Source organism: Prionailurus bengalensis, chromosome D3 (assembly GCF_016509475.1).
Source record: "Prionailurus bengalensis isolate Pbe53 chromosome D3, Fcat_Pben_1.1_paternal_pri, whole genome shotgun sequence".
In the NCBI taxonomy this organism is placed as follows: domain Eukaryota; kingdom Metazoa; phylum Chordata; class Mammalia; order Carnivora; family Felidae; genus Prionailurus; species Prionailurus bengalensis.
Window position 1 is genome coordinate 69,560,626 of NC_057356.1, and position 24,993 is coordinate 69,585,618.

Sequence of the window (24,993 nt, forward strand, 5' to 3'; positions counted from 1 at the left end):
GTTCACTGGCCTGAAGGCCTCAGTCTCGGGGAGTGCTTGGCTCGCACTGGGGGCCCATTCCCCACAAGGCACAGGGCCTCCTTGCATCGCCCAGGTGCTCTCACAGCACTATCGTTGCCAACCTCACTGCCCACCCACCCAACATACACACCCCAATGTCACAGTGACACCCCGACGGTCACCTGACACTGCTCAAGCTCCAACGTTCCCTCCTTTCAAACTGAGCCCAGGTGCATGAGCCTCAAAGCTCTCGCTAGGTGGCAGATTCCATGCTAAGGATGGTGGCAGCCTTGATGGGCCCAGGAGACCTCCCACCCCCAAGACCATTTCTCTGTCAGGGAAAACGTATGGGGCAGTGGGGAGGGGATGCCAGATGCCAACTACAGTTCAGGTCTTCCTCTAAGGACAGGGCCAATTTCAACTTCTGATAAGCCCTAACTCCAAGCAAACAGCAGGAAATAAATATTCGTTCAACTGAAAAAGCATCAGGTGTGAGTGGCATGGACACATACCCACGTTTGTATTCTATAGTATTGTCTTCTGTCTTTTCCCAAGATCCAGGTTTCTAAACTCTACATCCTTGGGAACAAGAATTATACTTTGCATCTCCCCAAGACTTAGCCACTAAGGGGCCGAGGAAAGGTCTATAATCAACAGTTGCAGATTCACTTAAGAGGAGAGACTAGACTGACCTAAATACCAGAGAGCACACCCCAGCTGCTGTCTCTAGGACCGCACTGGTACCCATTCCAACACCCACCCAGACATTTTTTTTTTATGTAGCACATATCTGGTGCTACGTTGGGCACCAGGAAAATAATAGTCACTATGAGCATTTTTGAATTCACAGGTTATAATACTTTCGCATAGATGTCTCAATATTCTGCATACTGTCAAAATCTTGCTAAGTGTGGTTATCTTTTGTCCACCCAATTAGATTGTAAGCTCCTTGGAGACAGTCCTTCATCTCCTTCCTGATGTCCAAGCATGATGTCCAACATGATGTCCATCTCTTTGCTGCATGGACCTTAGTCAGGAGTTCAGAAAGTACTCATGGATTGGTAACACTCTGTAGAATTCCATGGACCTCAGTGTACTTGCAAAGGCAATCCATAAAAAAAAAAGTATTTAATAGCCCCTAAATTCCCTCCCCTCGGTGACAGAAATTTGATGGCAACTGATTTGAAAAGGATGTGTTCTTTTAAAAAATTATCAGTAAGAACAGAAGCCATTATTGTTAAGAATGAATAACCTCTGAGTGTCCTCTGAGCGTAAAAACACATTTCAGTTGTATAAAACTGTAAGAGCAGAGTAAATTGTGTATGTTTTATCTTGGGTGCTGGTGTGCAACTTACTGATATACTACAGGAATCACCATCACGCTCAGCCTGAATCTCCACATTTCCAAGGTGCAGGATAGAAGCAATTATCTTAAAAATGCTTATCTGATGGGACTCTCTCACTCCTGAAAAAAAGAAGAATGAATGACACTTAACATCCATGGTAGGATAGAAAGGACATTTTACCCTTTTTTTAAGGACTTAAAAAAATTTTTTTTTCCTTGATTTTCCTTCCTGGGCCAACGACTCCTAAAATGATCCAGGCTCCTCACCAAGTAATTACTGCTCATAGTAACAGCTCAGAGGGCAAAGGGGCTCCCTGGGCTAAAAGGGAAATATCTTCTGATTGTCTTGTTCAAACCAGATGGGTTATGCTACCATTTTAACTTCTCTAAGAGCAAAGGAGAGACAGCAATCACACAGACTCATTTCCGTCTTCATCTCGACCAAATACTTTATGGATGTTTTCATGAGTTTAATAACAGTGGCCATTTATCTGTAGTCACTTCTCTCCAAACGCAATATCCAGCAAACATCTGTGTCCCACATCCCACGTGCCAACGGGGGAGGAAGAGGAGAAACTTCTGGGAGTGCTGTTGTTGGAGCTGGACAGCCAGCTGGCTCTCAGCTGGGGCCGTGCTCCATGCTCCTTCAGTTACAGACACACCGAACCTGCAGCCGCTGTGGCAGCAAACACCTGATGCCGCATTTGAGTACCTAAGTTATCAAAGACATACATGATCTCTTAAAATTTAGATTTAAGGTGTTATTTATTTTTGAATACAAAATCAGACCTATAAAAAAACAGGCTACAGAGTAACAGAACACTAGTCAACCTACCCTACAGTTTAAGAAATAATACAGTGGTCTCCCACATTTCTCTCCAGCTGCAATTTTTAAGGCAATACTTTACTCAGGCCAAAAAAAAAAAAAAAAAAAAGGGGGACACCAATATAAGTGGATGGTAAAGATGTCACCCACTAGGATTAAAAACCATCCACAAAGTGGACAACCCAAGCATGAACTGGACAAATGGATCCTAGACTTTATTAATGAGAGATAACCATTGCTGTTTAAGCTTCATAGGGGCAGGGGTTTATTTTTTAATTTTTTAATATGAAGTTTTAAAATATACAAAGAAATAGCAATATAATGAATCCCTGTTCTTGCCTTGGCACACGGGTGGCTCAGGAACATGAATAATGGAAGTGAACTGATGGCTGTTACACAGACTGCCAGTATTCCCAAAGGTCTACAGAAATGCAGGAGCCATTCAAATATCTAGTTTCATTTAATCTAATTAAGAAACAAAGAGCTCGAGGCCAAAGAATTTACTGTAACTGATTAAGACCGAAGAAAATAAGATAGGTTAAAGGCCGGAGATTGTTACCCCAGACAAGACAGGAGGCTTGTACTAGGCTTTGGATCAGAGCTCAGAGTGTCCTGCTCTCAAGTAAGTCCTCTCAGAAGTACTAGTCAGGAAGTGGGCATTTGGACCTTAAGCGGACATTAAGGACAGATCGCTTTTCTCTCTCCTTCACTTATCCTTAAGAACCGATGCTTTGTCAATTTCCAAAGTCTTCACCACCCTGTCATGGTACGAATGTAAGTAGTAGATATCAAATGACTATTAAATCCTAACAATAGTTAGGATTCCTGCACTAGTAAACAAAAACCAAACAATAAAACGGAAGGAGTAAAAGGGGTTGGCAACCTATGACCTATAGCCCACAGTGTGTTTTGTAAATAAAGTTTTATTAGAACAGTCACGCCCATTCATTTACATCGTGTCTCTGGCCACTTTCACACTACAGCAGCAAAGTTGAATAGCTGCTCCAAAAACCACGTGACTCAAAGGGCCCCAAGTAATATTTATAATCCTGTTTTTAACAAAGTTTGTCAAGCCCAGAGTAAAAAAGTAGACAAGTTTATTGAAGAGCAAAGAAGAAAGGCTTATTACAATAGATTTGCAAATGCCTTTTGCTTTGTGAACACAAGTACCCAGGTTTCTTAGAGGCCCTGGAGGGAACCAACTCCCCCCCCCCCCCCCCCCCATCAGTGCATGCCCACTGCTCACAGTAGCAATACAGGGGCAGCCTCCAGGGGCCTCCTCCTGACAAACTGGGCAGAATGTTACCCTGCTGAGCATCAAGTCCCCTCCAAACTGGCTTCCCAGCTGAAGACTACAATGGTGATGGGGCATGGGAGAGGTCAGGGGTGCCACTTATCAATTTATTACCGGTTTCAAATCTGTCCCACTTTGTGATACTGGAGCTAGACCCTGTCAACATTTCCCCTTTGCCCATGGTGGAATGTCCAGCTTGGTCAAAGAGCACTGTAGTGACTCAGTGATGCAAGAGAAGCAGGGAGACAGGCCTGTTTTGGTTCTGGTCCGCTACAGTTATCATTCATCCCGGCAGCAGGGCAACCTCCCCAGATGAGCCGCTGCGATGCCTGCAAGCCACGGTCTCCCCATTAGCAGCTGCTTCTGAGACCTTCTGGCTCCACCACCCCCTGGGGCACCTGCAGGCTCCCTGTGCAGACCGACCGGCAATGGCCACACCCTCTGGCAAGTTTCTTCACCCCATCTTGTGGTAACCACGGACTGACATCTCAGCCAGGCAACAACAGTTCCTTTACTAGCTGTTCTTCCTTGCCCTAAAGGGAGCAGCAATTCTTTTGCACCTGCTATTTCTGTACCCCTAAAATCCTTATACTTTTAATAATCTTTTAATAATCATCAACTGTTGGAATAACCAGTGTGGCTTTTATGTCCCGATTATTTCACGGGTACCAAAGACAAACTGTGTCTACCCACTGGTTATCCAGAGAAGTGAACAGCACTGAGATTTCAGCACATGAAGTCTTGGTTCTACCCATATCGACCTTAGGGCAAGTCCTGGTTGGCCATGTTTTATTTAGACATTGGGTAAGACTTGTCAGATTCCCACCAAAGAACCTAAGAAACGCTGCTCTAGAGTAGTCACATGACTCACAAGCCAAATGTCTACCTCTGTCAGAAGGGGCTGGGGAAAAACACAAGGCCCATCCTGAGCAACTTCATGAATTACAGGCTGCTTTGCCAAACTTTGTTTTCTTCTGGCTGCAGGTCCCAGGACTTTACTCAATTTCCCAGTTAAGGGCAAGGGAGAGGAGTTTTCTCTCACTCTATGGCCCTTTATGCCCATAAAGACACAGAAATCTTGAAGTACAGAAACAGTGACAACAGAAGTGACATTGTGTTATGAGGGTGCCACCAGACCTTTATATAGTCTGTTTCCAACTCAGATCCCATGACTGAGGTACATGGGTGATTTGGTCCAAAAGACATGCTCTTTCTGCCAGAACACATGGCCTCTAAACCCAGACCACAGCACAGGAGGATGTAGCTCTTTTTCATTTTCCTCCACTGGCTTTGATGGCCTGAGGAAGCGAAAAGGGCTATCTTGCAGTGCCTGAGAGAGCAACTCACAATCCCTGATTTTTAAGACATATCAACAAAGCTGTTCTTAAACTTCGGAACCAAGGGTTGGGATGGAGTAAGAGTGGGAGGACATTCACTGAGGGCAACAGGGTTTCCCTATCGGCTTATGAAGGTTGGCCAAGCGGGACACTGTCAGGCTTTTCTACTCTCCACGAAATCAATCCTCTGGGCCTGTTCCCACTCAGAAGCTGCTCACCGAGGAGTGTGAAGGCTTGCCGCGTCTTCTCAAAGTCCTCAGCATCATCGACACCCTCGATACACGTGTCTCTTCCCTGTGAGGTATAGAAGAAGTCCTCCGCGCATGCTGTGGGAGGAGAGGAGGAAAGGCATCCAGGTTTACCCATGATCACGACCCAAGAGGATTTCTGCTCATCCCAGGTGAAGTTCTATTCCCAGCCGCATGTGGAACCCTTTAAGGTATCACCTTTATTGACAATGGCAAATGGAGAGAAAACTGGATAAGGAAACACAGAACATTACACCATGCTGACCGAACGCACTGTCGTGTTTGTATAAAACCAGCATGTGAAAAACAGTGAATGAGATAGTCACAGGTAGTTCAATTTACAGGATTCACCGGGTTTTCTGCTCAGTTGTTCTACCAAGTTGGGCACCCGAGTTCTTCAGACAGGTGAACAGAAGCGAGTTGAGACCCTTGTTTTGTGTTTTGCTCTCACCTCCAGTTCAATTCCTCCTCAGTCAGGCCTCTGATAACAGCCTGGGGGACAAGTGGCAAGGAGGGGTCTCAGTTCTGCCTTAGGAGTCAGAGCCAACCCCAGAAGGGGGGCAAAAATGCAACAAGCCCTGGGTAGTAGCCGCACAATAGGCTGGGAAGTCGGCATTTAGGGTAACAAGGGCACCTCGTCAGAATTACTTCAGAAAATCATTTTCCAGAAAATATAGTACCTTTGTGGAATACCACCCTGACCAGTGTTTAGAATTTCTAAATGTATGCCAAAGCTGGACACTGGCTGGGCTGTAAAGACCCAATTACTTCACCTTGATCTGAGTTCGTGCCATTTGAGCACTCATCAGTTAAACATGCATAGAGGCCATTTCATTGTGATTCCCGGTCCTCCTTCAACACCTTGATCTGCCTGTTTGATCCCGTAAGAATTTGAGTCTCTTTCCTTGCTCCCCCTGTCATCGTCGGGGTCTGACCTTCAGCACCTGCTGTCTGGGGACTGTTGCCAAAGACTAACCCAGTCTCCTTCCTTCATCCTGTCCTTTCGAGTCCACTTTCAAATTGCTGGTAACTCTGATCACACTGCAACCCTATCTAAAGCCCTTTAGAGACCCCCTCCCTACCCCTCTGCCCCCAAGACAGGGGTCAAGCACCCTGAAAGGACCTCCAGGGTCTTTTGTGAAGCAGCTGCAGGTTCCTCCTCCTTCCCCTCCGGACTCAGGGCTGCCTCCACATCTCTGGTCTCAGATCCACCGGCTTCCTCACTGTCATTCCTCAGCTCTACTCTCGGTCCAGGCCCACAGGGGCCCTGCCTACCTCTCCTTTCTGGCCTCTTCCATTCCCCACCTTGCACCCTCTGCTCCAAGCCACACTCGTTGGGTAAGTGCACATTGCCAGGCCCAGCGAGGAAGTGGCAGAAGCCAGACCCAAGCCCCGCCCACACAGCCCGAGCCAGGACCCGCACTGCCCACAGGGATGGGCGCCGAGTATCAGTCATAGCTTATGACAGAAGGCTTCCCAGGGGAGTAGCCCAAACACACTTTGAGGGCTAGAGGCACTTGAGCTGGGAGAGGAAGGACTTGAGCCCCAGGCTCACTGACAGCCACAGCAAAGGCGAACTGTTAGGAAGGAAGGTCTCTTTGGAAGGTGCCAAACTCACCTCTCTTACATCTAATCACCCCACAAGCTCTAGCATAGGACACAATAGTTTCCAAGGCTTATGAAAAGCATCCGTTCATTTTTCCTTTTCACTCACCTTTCAAAGTACCTCCTTTGATGATTTTGGCAGGGCCCACATGAAGATGATTGCACATATTTATTCCTATTTTTCAGACAGGCAAACTGAGGGACATAAGGCTTGAAGGGATCACTCAGACTCACCCAGACTTTGGCCAGGCCTTGGGATAGCCCACTACTTGGTGACCCTATTGTGGAGAGGGTTGTTTATGACATGGTTTTGTCAAACACAACCTAACTCGTTGTCAAAAGTTATCAGCTGATGGGGCGCCTGGGTGGCGCAGTCGGTTAAGCGTCCGACTTCAGCCAGGTCACGATCTCACGGTCCGTGAGTTCGAGCCCCGCGTCAGGTTCTGGGCTGATGGCTCAGAGCCTGGAGCCTGTTTCCGATTCTGTGTCTCCCTCTCTCTCTGCCCCTCCCCCATTCATGCTCTGTCTCTCTCTGTCCCAAAAATAAATAAACGTTGAAAAAAAAAAATTAAATAAAAAAAAAGTTATCAGCTGACACACCAGAAAAACAGGCACCTGAGACTCCAAAGGAAGGCACCAGACCTCTCTGCTGGAGGAAAGGAGGCATTTTCAGCATCTACCAAGACCCTTCATGGTCAACAACCAGGGCCTACGACCTGATGTTCTGAGTCAGACTCCCCCACCTTCTCTGCTGCCAGTTCCCAAACTCAGGCCCACCAGGGGAACCTCCTCTGGCTCAGGCTCATCACTGCAGGGGTCCCCTGGGTCAGTCACAGCTCACTCTACTAAATGATTTGAATCCAATCAAAATTATCAGCTTTTAGGTTTGCAATCGCCTGTGTCCCCATCACACTCCAGACCCTTGTAAGAGACATCCCAACAGCAGAAGGTTCTCTGCCATCTGCTTAGCCACCTTGGATCCTGGCTCTCCTTTCCAGCCTATGAAGTCATCACTGACCATCTCACCTGAGCAACGTCTCTTATCCTCCAGTTTGGCTCTCTCTTTACTCAGCATTTCTAAGGAGAAATATACCACAAAGCCCCCTAGTAACTGGCTCAACAGGCAGATGCCAGGTCAGACAGTGTTTAGACCACTGAGGAAGTGTGAGCCCAGTGATTAGAGCAGCGGACCGACCATCAGGGGCCACGACCGAGAGCTAGCACTTCACCTGGGAGGCTATGTTCTAACTGTGCAAGAGAGGCTTTTTATAAAACTATTGATACAAGTGGAAAAGAATTTATTCCTCATTACCTAAGGGCTATATTTAAGGAAATATAAGCCCATTATACCTCTTTTTTACCATCATTTATTCACACTGCAGACACTTATTGGAGTACTTTTCTTTAAATCTCATCCTGAGGTCATTTTAATGCAACAGGCCACCAACAATAGGGTAGGGCAGAGGGAAATACAGACGAATGGCTGCAAATCTGCTCCCCCGTGCTCAGACAAATGCACAAAACTCTTGCTGGGCCAGGGGTCTTGCAGAGACATCTGTATACTTGAGTAGCATGTTTTAGGTGAAGAAAAGGGAGAAGGAGGCGAGGCAGTCTAAATATCTACTAGGAACCACTGGCCAGTCCCTCATTTACTTCAGGTTTCCAGCCACTCAGCCAGGGTTATCAGCGGAACTCAATGTCAAGCTTCAGAGCTCACAGCCAATGCACCCACGAGGCCGAACACAGCCGCACCCCTGAGCACAAGAGCTCAACACCTCTCCGCTTCCTTCCAGATGTTCTTGGAGGGCACACATAGGTAAAACAGTGCAAGAAATGGATCGAATTGGGTAGTTTTCAACTGCTCCAGTCAGAGGCCCAAGGAAGAGGCCAAGAGAAAGAATATGGAAAAGCTATTTTTTGTTTTTTAATTCAGTGCACTTGCATAAGTGCAAAAAAAAAAATTAGGATTTTTCCTATTTCCTTAAAGTTACATTTGGGATACAATGGTCCAAATACAAAGGATCTCACCAGAACTTATTTTTCTACAAAAATGACCTTTAAAAAAGTTTTGATCCCCTGCAGGCTGGCTCTGAGAAGTCTAGCTGGGCTCATGTCCCCACTTTGGGAAGGAAAGAGGTGGGGGGAGGACAAAAGCCCTTAGCATGGCCTACATTCCTGGTCACTTGTGGCCATAAGCCAACATCAGAGCCCAAGCTGCCAGCTCAGGGAGGTGCTCATCAAACAAGGCTTGTACCGGTCTCTCCTTGTCCTCAAGGAGTTGATAGCTTCAGTGGGGGAGATTCAGATTTGTAAACACTGACTAGAGTATAGCAGAAGGCCAGCATAATATATGCCATCCTGGGCTTCTCACTTTGGTTCTCAATTTACTTCCCTGGGGAACCTTCTGACCCATCTCCGCTCTGCTTCACTCAGCATACCCTTCTCTCTCTGCACTGTAACTGACTGTAAGCTAAGCAAGGGCAGGGCCCACGACAGTTATGCTCAGCACTACACCCGCAGTACCTACCACCACCTTCGTAGGGTTCGATGAACAAACGAAGGACCCAAGGCTAAACTGCGTGCCCAGGTACCAAATGCTGCAGAAGCTCATAAGTGAGGCAGAGTTAAGAGCGCAGACTGAGGTTTGAACCACTTGGTGTGTTTTAGCTACTAGGAACACAGGCTGGAGCTGTCAGAGGGGGATCTGGTGTTGGGCCCTCAAGACAGCCAGGATTTGGGTCACGAACAGCAAAGCCCCAGCAGTCTATTTCTCTCACAGTTGCACAAAGACCAACCGGCCTCTGTCTAGACACCCAGCTTGTCGTCATGCCATCTGCTACTACTGAACCTGCCCTCACCTAAAAGACACCCAAGAGACCAGAGACAGGACACCTGGCACACACAGGATGCTACACGGCCCCCGGGCTTGCCTACGTCACACGCATCTGTCAGGAGATGGCTTTGAGGACTCCAGCCCGGAGTCCATCAATATTCCTTACAAAGTCCCAGGGCTCGGAAGGGGGAAAGCCCCAGGCTCCAGGCCCCAAGCCTAGGCCCTCCGTTGGTGGCATCTCGAACTAAAGCCTGCTCACTCCTCTTGCTTTGCCCTAGCTCCATGGCAACAGCCTCCAGGCAAACTAAACTTGCCGACAGCCTGCGGCACACAGCGTTAGCAGACAACTGAAAGGTTGTCTTTTTATCTCATGGCAACAGCCAGGTGACTCAGTGGAGAGGCGCTTTTAGTCACTCTGTGTCGCCCTGCGACGCTCCCGTGCGTGGGTGCCACAGCGCCCCACATGCTCAGAAGAAACCAGAGTCGCCGCAGCCCAACGCCATCATAGCCTGTGCCATCCAGCCGTCCATCTTCATCCTGCTCCGGCCTCTCCCTCCCTCCTTTTCTTCATCTCCATCCTTGAAAGGGACCTAAAACTCACTAGCTCAATTACATGATGTGCCTTAGCTAAATTTCTAGATCCTCACGGTGGGGACACACTTTTTGCAAAGTTTAAAGTGGAAACGTTTTTCAAAACAATGCATGGAAAGTATTTTGCGTTCTGCAAAATACTGTTCTGCCCCCTGCCTCTGATCCTCTCAAATGGATGCTCAAAGAGGTCTGGGGAGACGTGCCTACGTAGGGGCAGAGCTGGGACAAGAACCCACAATGGAGGGCTTTGAGCAGAGCACCCTTCCTCCAGTCCGCGCCTCCAGATGTAGCACCTGGTGCTGCAGGAGCCCACCCAAGGACAGACACACGCACGTTACGTACTCAGTGCAAGCTCCTTGAATTCCGGGAGACTGGCGGCAGCACAGAGCTGGTAAAAGATGTGGTAATTCCGCTCGTCATCTGCCTGGAGGGAAAAAGTTAAACAGGTTTAGGGCAGTGACCCCCAAGATCGTCCCCTCACTTGTTCTAATCCCAGGGTCTGGCGGTCACATCACAGAGGTCAGGACTTCTGCTCAGGTTTTCCTCCACACCCTCTGCCACCTTCACTTCCCACCCCCGGACTTCTCTTTCACTATTATGGGGCCTTCTTCAAGCTTCAAGATTTTTATCTCTAGTGTATTTTTTCTCCCACATAGAACATCACTGCTCTTTCGCAAATAGTGGAATGGTCAGACAACACACACTTGCTCAGATATCCGTGTTGCCTGGCTCATGTTGCACAGATCGTAACTTGCCTGCAGTAGACTCCCATTCTCCCCTGGGAGGCTTGGGACTAAGTCAGAGCTATGCCCTTGCCCATCATGACAGGCTGGGGCAGTCACATCAAGTCCAAGACGGAGACAGGACTTAGAGCAGACACTCAGGCTACACCTGCATTAAGTTGGCAGAGTGGTGGCGGTGGGGGGAGCTTCAGGAGGCCTGAGCAAAGGAATAAGGAGGTTCAAGGAGTGTTCAGAGAAGAGTCTGGACAGAGTCACAGCCAGATCAGACCTGTACCCAGTATAGTAGGCTGTTTACTTTGCTGCGGTGAGATAAGGATATGGGGCTATTGAACCAAAATTTGGGAGGTGGAGAGAAAGCCTGAACAAAGGGAAAAAATTAGTTAAAAAAATCATTAGATGTTTGTTAAGCATCAGCATGTAGACAGGCATCTCTGAGAAAGAGCTGAGGCTGTTTTGGATGTCCCCTCTGCCGAGGGTCGGGGTGGGAAGAGGGTGTGGCTGGCTCAGACCAGGACACGCACCATCCCAGTTCAAGTATGGGACCATTGAAAGGGGGCTGGAGGAGGACAGTTTTTGGGCTAGGTGCATGTCCAAGTAGTGTTTTTTGCATTTTTAAAAATATAACCTACAAAGTAAGTTTCCTGGGGAGCACTGAAGCCCAGAGACCCCGTACAACAATCCTCTAATCCTAAGATTACAACCCGCAAAGAACAGGACCATCTTATTCTTCACCTATCTCTGGTATCTAGCATGTAACAGGCACTCATTAGGTTTGTTGACTGAAACTGAAAACAAAACCCACTTCAAAACAATACTGGGTAGACGACCATAGTATTCGAACAAACCCTTTTTGATGAAAGGAAAGAAAACCACAAGAACAAGCGTATCCAATTCCACTTCCAAAAGAGGAGGTGCTCTCTGGGCACAGGAGGCGGACAAGGGGGCAAGTAAACGTCATTCATGGGAGAAAGTACAAAGAAGCCCACGTCACAACACTCACCTGAAAGACCACTCTGGACTTCTCCAACAGGTAAGTCCTCATGTTGGCCCCAATGATGTGGTACCTTTTATCAAAGCCAATCTGAATGTACTTCCCAAAACGGCTGCTGTTGTCATTGCGAGTGGTTTTAGCATTTCCAATGGCCTGCACAGAACAAACAGAAGGAATGCAAAACCAGGAAAGCTTTCTTGACCTCAAGGTTGTAGGTCTGTGGCAGCATCTCCCTCCCCCCCGCCCCCACTTCCTTACAGGGCTTCCCCTACCATTGGGATGACAATGAGCTGAGCTAAAAACAAAAGTTCATTTCCTGCCTCCTTTACTCCTAAGAACGGCCAGTGAGAGTAAGGACTGGATTGGTGAACTCTGTCAAGTTATCCTACCTGGAATGTGCATATGATGGCTACATGAAGGAAAGCTCTAGAGAATCACCGAGAGCACCATTCTGAGCACTACTTGAGCTCTTAAACCAAAGCCAGTATCCAAGAGCTCTGAATTGTTTTGAGACACACAAACCTTAGTGTGCTCTGATCAGACCTCCATGACAAAGCAGTCAAATGTCATTCCAAACTGATAAACTGTATTTCCAAGAAAGAGACCAAAGATCAACCAACGTCTCTGCACCTCATCACTAGATCAAATCAGGAAGACATCACCCTCTTGGTACCATTTCTTATGCAGCTGTAGGGGCACCATTCAAAACAGCAGACATTTGTTTACATTTAATGTTTTTTTTTTTATTGTGAGGAAGAGAGATATCCCAAGCAGGCTCCACACTGTCAGCGTGGAGCCCAACGCAGGGCTTGAACCCACGAACTGTGAGATCATGACCTGAGCCGAAACCAAGAGTTGGATGCTTAACCAATTGAGCCACCCAGATGCCCCTAGAGGATAATTTAAAAGGTGAGTGGCTAAATAACCTGGCATGATTATTTACTTTCTATAAAACATCCCATTGCTAATAAATTGGTAATGAATATATTAATATTTTAGTCCCTCTCACATGTTTACATTCTTACATGGTTGAAAAATATCCACTATATGTTTTCAGTTGTCGAGAAAATTTGTGGCACACAGAGGTTGAAAAAAATGTAAAATCCCATTCCACCCTCTACCCCTTCTCAGCCAAATCCAAGTTCCCAAACTACCGGGATCTCTGGACATCCTAAAACTACACAAGGCTTAGCTGGCATCTGTTATTAACAAGGGAAACAACACAGCTGAAAGCAAATCACTGTGTAAAAGATTACAATAAGAGGGGCACCTGGGTGGCTCAGTCAGTTGAGCATCCAACTCTGGCTCAGGTCATGACCGCACAGTTCATGGGTTCGAGCCTAGTGTAGGGCTCTGTGCTGACAGCTCAGAGCCTAAAGCCTGCTTTGGATTCTGTGTCTCCCTCTCTCTCTACCCCACCCTCCCCACTCTTGCTCCATCTCTCAATTAATAAATGCTCATGGAAACGTTCCATTCCTATTTTTGAGGTGAACAAGTGAGACCTTCAGGCACGCAACCATTCACTCGCAGAAACCAAAGAGCCTAGCTTGCACTAAGGAAGCTATTCAGTCCAAGAGTGCCTGCACCCTACATATCCAATTCACCATCCAAGTACACCGAGTGTTCTGTCCCAAATGTGCGCCAATAATCCAGCCTCAATTTAATCAAGTCTCTGAATTTTACTGCCCTTTTACAGGAAACACAGGGGAGAAAGGGAACATATTACCAACATCATGAGGATACAATTAGCAAAGTCCAGTTTGTGGAAAATTCCAAAAGATAACCTTGCTTCCATAAATACGTTTCTATTTCAAATGTCAAAATATTCAAATTCCATGATTTGTAAAGCAGCAACAAGAGCCTCTGCCCTACTTGAGACCGCCCCCTGTAACGGCCTAGGGAGTGCTTGTGAAAGGCCTGAGAAAATTGAAACTTAAAAGCTTAAGTTACGGGAAACAGAAACCTAACCAAGCTTAACCAGCTTGTTCCGCTTCTGTACAATTGCTTGGCGCGCCCATGTATTCCTGATCAATCATTATTGCCTGGCACATCCATATATTCTTGATCAACCATTGTTACTTGGCACATCCGTGTACTCCTGATCAATCATTGTTGCTTGGCACATCCGTGTATTCCTGATCAATCATTGTGATACCCGTACCCCCGGTTGTGGTCTGACCTAAAGGCAGGAACCAATCGAATACTGTTAAGTGTCCAACTTTAAACACCAACCAATCGCAGCTCTGTAACTGTGGAAAATTCCTGATTTCCCCATGACTTGTTTGTACCTGTCTATAAAAGGGGTGTAAAAACCTCTCTCAGGGCCTCTTGGCGTCACCGGCAACGGGGGCGCAGAGGTCCAGGTTAGAACCTGCAATAAATGACCCTTGCTGCTTAGCTTTGTCTCTGGACTCTGGTGGTTCGTTTTTGGGGGTCTCTTAGACTCTGGGCATTTCACTTGCCCAGGGCCTAAAGATCACCGTCAAAAGATCTATCCTTCTCACCTCACGAGGGCCGTTTTGAGAAACGATAGACCTTTCAAAAGTATGTAACGTCGCCCACAAAAAGGTTATTTATTATTGCCAACCCATAAACTCAACCTAGGTAGGATGGACTCCCAACTTGTGTGTAAAGGTCTCATTGATTTTTGTGGCTAGATTTTTCTGGTTATCCCCTGACTCGGGAAACGTCTTGATGCATAAGGAAAACAAGTCCAGTTATCATAGATAACAGAAAAACAGGTTTTAACCTCAAGTCTCACAGACCAAAAACAACAAAAAAAAGCAAAAATGATGCAAGTGGTTAAAATCTGGAAAATGAGCCACGCTACAGCAGGAAATTCTCTCTCTCTCTCTCACACACACAAACACAAAACTCATGTGACCAATAAACCTAGGAAAAGACAACCTCAGTGGTCATCAAAGAACTGTAGATTAAAACAGCAGCCCAGAGGGGCCACAGCAAAGAACTCTGACACTACAGAATGAGGAGGGTGTGAGGACAAAGGAACTCTCCTACGTTGCCGGCTCACATGGAAACAGGAACAACCATCCTGAAAAGTAACTGGACCTATCTAGTAAAATTGAATATACACACACCTAACAGGCAACTCTATCTTTAAGTAGCACCTGGAAAAATACCCAAGTGTACACGTGGGTAAGCACAAGAATTTTTGTTAAATACAACCTGCCTAAAACAAAGAAATCCATCCTAAATGCACATGAGTAGGGGAACAGATAAAGTGTAGTGTGTTCACACAATGGGACACTATAAAGCTAGTAAAAGTAAGCTAGAGCATGATTCATGGATAAATTTAAAAGATGTTGAGTGGAAAAAGTTGCAAAAATGACAGAATACACTACCATTCACATAGGACATAAGAAGACCACCTTCTTCATTGTTTATGCATATGCAAATATGTAGTGAGACCAAATGGCCCGGAATAACTTCAGTAGGATTAGGATTATACAATATGAGAGACATACCCATAGTGTGGAAGCACAGGGAAGGGAGCTATTAGCCATTCCCAGCACAAGCGGAATGGCTTTAAGGAGTGTAAGTTGAGGGTCTTCAAGGGTGAGTAGAATCTGATAGCAGGGAGGGAGGGGGTTCTAGTGATGGATATGGTGTGGGCAAAGGGACAGGGCACCTGAGAGTGTGGGATGGCCAGAGTGTGTCGACACGAGACAAGAGCAAAGTTATTTTGGGTGCAGACTCTCATATGAATAGGTTAATAGTTGTAGGCCTTGTTTCTTGAGCTTAAAAAAAGTCAAATCCCCCAAATTACATAGTAAGTGGTCTTAGTTTATATTGTGTGTGCTCATTGTACCCCTCGCCCCCCTTCCTCCCAGGATGGGGGAGCCTCTGGCCCCTGGACTTGTGTGCATGCAGACTCTGGTCATCCCAAGAAGCTACATGATGCTACATGATCCCAAGAAGCTGGTCTGGACTTGGTTCTGTCCCTGCTCTAACAGTCTCCTGATTACCAATATCCTTTTAATCAGTGCAGACTTGTGAGCAAATCGCTGCCGGGATGCTGGCAAGCTCTTACACAGAGTGGGGGCAGAGAGCTCTGGCGCGGAGAGTAAATCATCCCAATCCACCCTCGAGTCGCCTTTAATTCAAACAACTGCCACTTAGCGCAGCTGGCTGGGGATTCCACCGTCTCAGATTGTCCTCAACTCTGTCTCCCCAGGAGGCGGCTGCAGTTGCCAGGGTGCAGAAATAATGACATGATCGAGGAGCATAACTGATTGCTCAGCCAGGAGGTGCCGTCCTGAGCTGGGACAGGGGCAGAGTCGTCAGTCATCAGCTGTCTCCTGATTAGGACAAACTTGTGTTGCCTATAACCCTCGGAGGAGCCACAAAGCTGACTGGGCTTCCTGACACAAGGACCCAGCTAGACTCCAAAGTCATGAAAAGTTAGGTTTTAGCACCGTAGAAGCTGCTTTCTCTGCTCAACAACACTTCCTAACCCACCCAGAGTTCTTTCCCGGCTGGGACTCTTCCTTTCCACATTTATAGCCAAGATTTCTCTCAAATGTACCACTTAAAGGTCAAGGGACAGTCTCTAAGATGACCACGTTCTGTAGTTTGACAGACTGAGCCCTAAGGAATTACCCAGATGGTTTCCAAAGTACCAATTTGCACAAGGCAGAAATTTAACATTGCGCATCCAAACCACTGTAGCATTTAGTTATGTGACATCGTGCATGAGGAGGCTGCTTTGTGTGTACATTCCCCTTTAGACTTTAGCAAGTGAACCACATTGTGTGTTTTGGGGAGTGTGTGTTGTTCTCACATTTCTCCCATGCCAAAGTACCCTGAATCCCCAGCAATGCACCAGCCCATTCAGGACATAATAGATATTGAAATGTTAGATCTTTTTAGATTACTATAATTTAAAAAAAAAAAAAAAACATTCCCCAAATAGGAACTCCGATGCCTGCATGCTACTGTCCAGTGGCATTATTCACACTGGCCAAAAGGTGAAAACCCAATGATTCATCAACAGAGGCATGAATTAACAAAATACAGCATACCCACACAGCAAAATGTCATCCAACCATAAAAAGCAAAGACATACTCCTACATTCTACAACATGGAGACACTTGGAAAACATTAGGTGAACTAGGTCAGACACAAAGGAACAAATGTTGTGTGATTCCACTTATAAGAGGTACCTAAAACAGGCAAATTCATAGACACAGAAAGTAGAATAGAGGTTACTAGGGTCTGGGGGCTGGAAAGCAGAACAGGGAGTTGTTCTTTAACAAGTACAAATTGGGATGATGAAAAAGCTCTGGAAGTGGACGGGACGATGGTGACAGTTGCATAACACTGTGCATGTCCTGTAATTCAATTGTTCATGTAAAATAATTGAAATGGTATATTTTATGTATGTTTAACTACCATAAAACAAGTTTAAAAAATCTTGTCTTGAACATGTTTAATGTGGTGATCTACCTTCATTAAATTATCATCTCGACTAAAATTACTTTGTTCAGTCACCAGAGAGAACTTCCCTTCTCTGTTTTGCCTAGAAGAACTATATACTGCTTCCAAAAGAGGCAGCATTCTGTAGCTTTGAAAACTTACTACCTTAAAAATGCACTGAGGTTTCAAACTCAGGGGCGAAGGAAAGGCCAAAAGCCTGGTTTCACTCCCATTTGAGATGAAACATGATGTTAACTGTAGATTACAATCTTAGCTGCCTCAATTCATAGGTGCACAGATGGATGGTCCAGGGTAGGCCGAAGCCATGGTCTACCACATTCTGAATGGAAGCCATGGTCAGGCCACCATCTTGGGCTTAGAACAAATGCTATGAGCAAACAGGCTATCAACAAGTTGAATGTCCAACAATATTAGTATGTTTGCAGCCAATAAGTCAGTTCATAAAAAAGCTCAATGATATGGGGGATAAGGTTTATGACTGCAATACTCAGTGAAACAACTGAAAGGAAACAGACCCAAATGTTGAACAATCCTCAGCAAGCTGTAGGGTTAGGCAGGGACTTATTTCCTTTTACTCGTCCATATTTTCCAGTGAGCCCTTACCTTTTTCATAGGCCAATGGTACTCAGACCATCAGAATCATCATCACCTAAGAACTTACTAGAAAGGCAAGTTTTGGGACCCCTACCCCAGACCTTCTGAATCAGAAACACTGTGGGTGAATCCAGCAATCTCATTTAACAAACCCTCCAGGTGATTCTGATGCAGTCACGTTTAAGAACCATTGTAACAGAATAAAAGTTTTCCTGTTTGCATCTGTTTAATAAAAATGCCTCCAACTGTATTGACCATTTCCCAATCCATATAAGAACAGTATGGAAACTGGCTTTTGTTGAATTGTTAATGAATATATTGTGTCCTGTCAGTAGACAGAGAATGCAAGTTCTACAAGATAATCCAACTGTGTAGGCAGGAGACTATGCCTGTAAAAGCCATGAATTCCTATGAATTGAGACTCAGAATTTACTCCAGCACTTGGTAAAGGAAGGGCGGGCGGGGGGGGGGGGGGGGGGGGATCTGGGAAGGTCCAGGCAGGTTCTTGTTTCCTCCAGCTCCAAAAGCATGTGAGAGACCAATCATCTTGGTGACTTGGCTCTTAATCGATGGGGCTCAAGGCACTGCAGAGAAATCTGATGCTATTTTGGCAGCTTTCAGTCTCAAATGAATTTTTCCTAAAACAAAGGAGCTGCCCCAAACTGGCAGGGGGCCGATTCCTACCAGACTGTAACCTAGACGATAATCAAGAGCCTCCATTTCAGAGGCAGGAAACCAAAGCTGGCCAGAGACTGCGTGCCCATTTAGATCTACTTTATCAGAATTAAGTTTTTATGGAGGAAAGAAAGAAATGGAGCTGTGACCCTAAAACATGATGAGTTACAGCAGGATCTAAGTTTTAGCAAATCTCTCTGGCCTTGTACTTGTACTGACTGCTCTGAGGCTGGGGGTGAGGAGTCAAGATCCAGACAGAACCCAAGCTGGCCAGTTCATGCCATAATTGGTAACTGCTTTCTGAGGATCAATAGATTCTGTGTCACCGCATAGCTTTTGGTCCCACCCTTCCCCTCAACCCCCAAATAAAATAAAATGTCCAAATGTTTTTAGGAGAAAAAAGGAATCTTCTACATAGTCCTCCCACCCCTGCCCAAGCAAATTGCCCTCCTGATCCAGCAGGCCTTCAAGCATTGGATGGTTCAGGTGAAATGCAGATTTGCTAACACATGATGGCAGGAGGGGAGGGGACCAGCAGCAGAGGGGAAGGTAGAATGGAGGGACATTCACTAGAGCATCCAGCAGAGTCAAGGGACAAGGAGGACAGGAAAAGGACACTCCACTCTATACTAGGGACTTGAAAGGCACTACCAGGTTAGAGTACTCCCAATTCCGTGGTCTTAGGGGCACCTTTGGAATTTTTTCCTCAATTGTAGACAATGGACTCTCAGGGGAAGCACGAATGTGGGCACATGCACCGCTTTCTAAGGATTCTTGTGGGCAACCACATAAGGCTGGACACCCAGCAGTCTTGCTGCCAGAGGAAGCAACTCCAGCCAGAAAAGCCAAATACATTTGGAAAGGCTTTACCTCCATGATGGGACTGGATGCCAGGACCTTCTCTTCAATGTTGGTGTCACTGGCTGAGCCACCAACCGTGGCAAAATAGCGCATGGCGTACTTGGCTGACACAGTCTTGCCGGCTCCAGACTCCCCGCTGACTATGATGGACTGGTTCTTCTCATCTCTGGAAGGAAAGAGCTCTGGTCACTTACTTGCTGTGGAGAAACTGTTGCCTTCCAGGGGCTCTGTTGACAAGGGTCCGAGCCCAAGAGAATCTTGCCTTCTTTTAAGGATAACAATGAAGAACATTGCTAAAACAGTCTGCCCTCCCTCGGAGGCTTCCACAAGATCCACAAACAGGAGAAGGAAGAGTTCAGCAAAGGGCTTACAAATAGCACATACCCTTACCTAAGGGCCCTCAAGAAGGGAGGCACAGCCAGCCGGTCATGCTTTTACTTCCTCTCTGGATGCAGCACACCCTAAAACATTTCTCTATGTACATACACACACTCGTGCACACACACACACACACACACACACACACACACCCTGAGAATTTACATATATGCCTTTTCAGGTATACAGTCTCACCTTTTGATTCTCTAACATGCCCATCTTGTGCCACTACAAATGTAATTTTTCAAAAACAAGAGTCTTTTGTGTTTGAGCCGGAAGATATGGTTTTGAATTTCTTATTCATACGTACGTATCATAAAAGCCATGCTATTAACCACCAGACTGATCTTGCTCCAAGTTTATCAGAAACGAGATGAAACAGCTATCAATTGCAGTCAGAGGGATTTCAGTAAGACCAAATGGAAAGGGGAAAGAAGATACTCTCCCTCAGATACAAATGCATCTATATTTATCCCTTTAAAACAGCAGAATGAGTGACAAGTAATGGTAAGAGCAGCCTCTCAGACCTCTAAGGAACATGGACGTTCAAGCAGAGAGAGAGAGAGAGAACGAGAACAAATGTTTGGAAAACAGGTTCGGCAAACGAATTGCTTCTAAGGGCTATACTCAGCCATCTACATCCAGCTCACAAATCCACTGCCAGGAGGACACGTTGCTCTCTGTCTCCAGTCCCTCTAGAGCGCATGGCACAAAATATACACTCCTAGAGATTAACCATCACCCCACTTCCAGAGGAGAAAACCCAGGAACGTGGAAGTGAGTTTAAAACACAGACCTCCTGGCACTGGCCCACTACTACTACCGGCTCCTGTGGCTTCCTGGGCAGAGCAGGCTATGGGCAGAAGGAACAGAGAAGCACCACAGGCTGCTCATTATCAACCCAAGTAGACTGCAGCTTATCAGCAAGGGGAACAAATATTGGCCCTGCTTCTGATCTGGATCAACAGCCAAGAAGTGGGGAAGCAGCGTGAGGACACTTATGTCAACCAGAGGACGACTAGAAAGATAGAGATCTGGGCTAGGCGTGGGAGCTCCAAGTAGGCTCTGGTGTGGTAGCTGGGCTGAAGAAACCCTAACCCATAGCCACCATTCAAGTGCAGCAAAGAGCAATGTGGTCTCAGCTCACACAAACTCATCATCAAATGGGGATGGATCTGAGTGAATACCATTGGTCAGTAGACACCATTAAGATGGGGGAAAAAAATGGATGCTCCAAATTGGCTATCCAAGCAATTACTTGAAAACATGTAAATCCCACCAAATATTTGGAGAAAAAACAAGTGGCTTTCTGAGATCTCTTATAGTTCTAGGATATCCCTATTGTCATTAGAGTGTCTTTTTTTCTCTGAGAAATCTTTACATTGTTTCTGAGAAATCTTTACATTGAAAGATGCTGTATAAAGAAGCCTATAGCAGATGCTTGTGTTTCCCATGTTCACTGAATTTCATAGGACCTCCACCGGACCCTGGGGATAACAACAGGTGTCACCTCTCTTCTCAATACTTCACAATAAACTCCCTAGAAAACAGCTCAGAAGCACAGCCCTCCCAGACAACTAAGAGTATTAGCAGCTGGACCTCCAGATCTCGACCGTGAACACTCTGAAACAGACCTGAGCTTGACGCCATCTTTAAGACAACCTGTAACTGCCAGAAGGAGAACTGAATTGCAGGAGCCACACCCACAGGCTCGACCTAAAATAAATCGATAAGCACAGGATGCATCTGAGCCTTAGTCCTGAGCAGAGGATCACATGTGAAGGAAAAGTAAAGATTACCCAAAGAACTCAGTCAGGAAGGTTCTCTGGGAGCTACATATGGATGCCAGAAGAGAAGGAGCCAGAGCAGTGGGGGCAGGGGTGAGAGCTGCCAGGCTCCCTGAGGCAGCAGTACACACAGCAAACTGGAGACACAGAACATGCTCTGGGGCATGACAACGTGTGGACAATGGCATTAGTGCTAACTGCTGCCTAATTTGATGGATATCAGATCTGATGTTGACATGTAGGCTAAAGTCAGGTAAGTTCACTTTTTTTTTCTTTTTTTTTTTTTTTCTTTTTTTTAAAAAAAATTTTTTTTTTCAACGTTTATTTATTTTTGGGACAGAGACAGAGCATGAACAGGGGAGGGGCAGAGAGAGAGGGAGACAAGATCGGAAACAGGCTCCAGGCTCTGAGCCATCAGCCCAGAGCCCGACGCGGGGCTTGAACTCACGGACCGTGAGACCGTGACCTGGCTGAAGTCGGACGCTTAACCGACTGCGCCACCCAGGCGCCCCATTTTTTTTTCTTAAAGTTTACGTGTGTGTGTGTGTGAGAGAGAGAGAGAGAGAGAGAGAGAGAGAGAGAGAGAGGAGAGAGAGAGAGAACGCGCGCACATATCCCAAGAAGGCTCCACACTGTCAGTGCAGAGCCTGATGCAGGGCTCTACCTCTTGAACTGCAAGATCATGACCAGAGCCCAAGTCAGACACTTAACTGACTGAGCCACCCAGGAGCCCCAAATTCACCTCTTGTTAGACCATTCTAAAATGTTTTAAGTTTGTTTGAGAGCAAGAGAGAATGTGAGGGCAGGGGGCAGGGCAGGCAGAGAGTGAGGGAGAGAATCCCAAGTAGGCTCCACACTGTCAGCACAGAGCCTGACGAAGGGAGATCATGACCTGACCCCAAACCAAGAGTTGGACCCTTAACCAAATGGGCCACCCAGGCACCTCCATTCTAAAGCATTTTTAGTTGAGGGGCCTCGCAGGGGCTGCTACGGATTCCGTGTCTCGCATCCCTCGGACCTATCCCAGGAGTTTCTGAGCTGAGACCACAGGGTCTGGAGGCTTTTTAGGTTTCTCACTTGTGTCTCGCTTGGGATTTTGGGCTCGCTGCACAGCCCCTGGAGGGGCTGCTTGGGAATCTGTGTCTCCCATGCCTCGGACCTTCCCCGGGAGTTTCTGGGCTGAGACCACAGGGTCTGGAGGCTGTTTGGGATTCTGTGACTCCTTTCTCTCAGGTACAGGGAGCGGCTTCAGCTCCTTGACAGGGAATGACGTCAGCCATGGTAAGTGACTCAGGACCTGGAGGCCCGGGGCTCGCAGATGGCCCGGTTCTGGCCATCAGCGGGAGCTTTGTAACCCTTCACCACATTGCAGGGTGTACACCCATCCCCCCAATTTACTGCAAGGTTATAGGAGACGATCCCGACACTCTTTGCAATGATGGTGTTGGAGTTCAGCCAACCTGGACTACTGGCTCTGAAACTGCACACTTCCCCACCACCGCCCTGCATGGTTTTCCCTCTACTTGACCTCGCCCCTTTGCCATGTACCTTCTCTCAAGCCCTGCTCCAAGCAAATCCCCCCCCCCCCAACCCTGACTCAGGCATCCCAGCAGGGCATTATTTCCCCATCTTCTAAAGCCTACATCATTGCCTCTATACCACTTTTAAGACACTGTCGCATTCCACCTTGTATTGATGTCACTCCTGGTCGTTTTACCTGCTGTGTGACTTTGGGTCACTTCTTTTTCTCTGGGCCTCTGTCTCTTCACCTCTAGAGAACAGGCTGTGACTTGGGACTCCCCGACTGATCTCCTTGGTCTCCGACATTGGAGGATTTTACTACCAAAGTCCTAATAGGAAGTATAGGTGGGGAAAAGCACTCCATTTCAAATCCTGGTTATTTCAGGCTGGTTCTGCATTAGGTATTTGTAAGCGTGGAATTCTACCCAATATCCTTCAAAAACATAATCCATCCATTCATCCCAGTTGTGAATAGGACTTAGCTGGCAACTTGGGTCAATTTGCTTTTTAATAAATCATTTTCTCCTAAGCCCAGCAGAACCCCCTTTAGAAAAAGAAGCCAATGGCCAAGGGCTTTCGTACCCAAGTGTTATTCAGGTCCAGGCTGTCGTGAGGAAAGTATGCATTACCCCCAACAGGAAAAGTCCCTCAAAGGCCTGTGCCTCAGGCAAGAGCACAGGACCCTAAGGGAGCTACGCATCCTCTAGCAACCAGGGAAAACACGGGCAACCAACACACAGCTACTCCCCAGTTCACAGCGGATCCCCATCTTTGATCCCCGAGAGACAGGACTATTGCTAGACCACCTTCTGAAAACATTTACCACCAAACCAGTGTAAGGCCTTGAGCTCCCTGAGCAAGGTCAATCCCCCCTCCTCCCCATTTTGGATGCGGCCCTCCTGGGAAGGACAGTGGAAACAGGTACCACTTCAATGCCCCTGAGGCTGCTCCACTGAAGGGAAGCTCTGCTCATCAGCCAGACACCGTGGGAACTTTATTTTAAAGAAATCCTGCTGAAATACGGTCTTGTTTGGGTTTCCCGTGGAGAGTAATTTGTCACCTGTGGCCTCCCAATCGACAACACGTACACAGAATGCTCAGGGAGACACCACTCCAGCCGACTCTGAGAGAAACCCCAGAACAGCTCCAGAACCACCACCCTGGATGTGAAGACAACACCACGTGCCCCACCCGGGGGCTTGTGTGGCACCCCTGTCCTCATACTTGACCCTGTGTTCTAGCAGCCACAGTCCGCCCACACACTAGTCACTGAACTAAGAACCCGCGGAGGGCAAGCACTCACTTTAACCCTGAATCCTCAGGCCTCCTGGCACCAAAGTCTCTCCCCCATCCCTCCTCCCACCATGCCCTGTCCACAGAAGTGGCACCAGCCTCCACTCACCAACGACAGCCACAAACCTAGGTATCACCGTGAATCCCTCACTTTCCCTCAAGCCCCACGTTGGTATGTCCTATTGCATTTCTGTGTCCCCTTTTCTGTACCTCAGTCCCAGTCATCACCACCTCTGACATGCATGACAAGAGCAGCATTCTAAGTTTTTTTTAACATTTTTGAGAGAGAGTGCACAAGTGGGGTAGGTGCAGAGAGATGGAGACACAGAATCCAAAGCAGGGTCCAGGCTCTGAGCTGTCAGCACCGAGTCCAACATGGGGTTCGAACTCACAAGCCGTGAGATCATGACCTGAGCTGAAGTTGGACGTTCAACCTGAGCTCCCCAGGTGCCCCGATGAGGACAGCTTTCTGACATCTACTCCCACCTCTCTCAGCACACCCCCTCCTCCTGGAACCCTCTGTATGCGAATACTGGGTCACCTCTCTCCCCGGCTTTCGGCCCTCAAAGGGTAGCCTCTGCTAGCCCAGCTCTGTTGTGCTCCAGGCCCAGCT

The 24,993-nt window shown here is 47.1% G+C and overlaps 1 protein-coding gene across 2 annotated transcripts in view; it reads right to left on the reverse strand.

Moving 5' to 3' along the window:
* Positions 1–24,993, reverse strand: part of MYO5B (myosin VB) — a 334,060-nt gene that overhangs the window by 127,745 nt on the left and 181,322 nt on the right. For both annotated transcript variants that reach the window (XM_043558788.1, XM_043558787.1), the window contains exons 5-9: positions 19,411–19,567; positions 11,823–11,966; positions 10,422–10,503; positions 5,021–5,128; positions 1,356–1,465 (exon numbers count right to left, since the gene is read on the reverse strand). In XM_043558788.1, the coding sequence (XP_043414723.1) occupies positions 1,356–1,465; positions 5,021–5,128; positions 10,422–10,503; positions 11,823–11,966; positions 19,411–19,567 (601 nt within the window). The remainder of the gene's footprint in view (positions 1–1,355; positions 1,466–5,020; positions 5,129–10,421; positions 10,504–11,822; positions 11,967–19,410; positions 19,568–24,993) is intronic.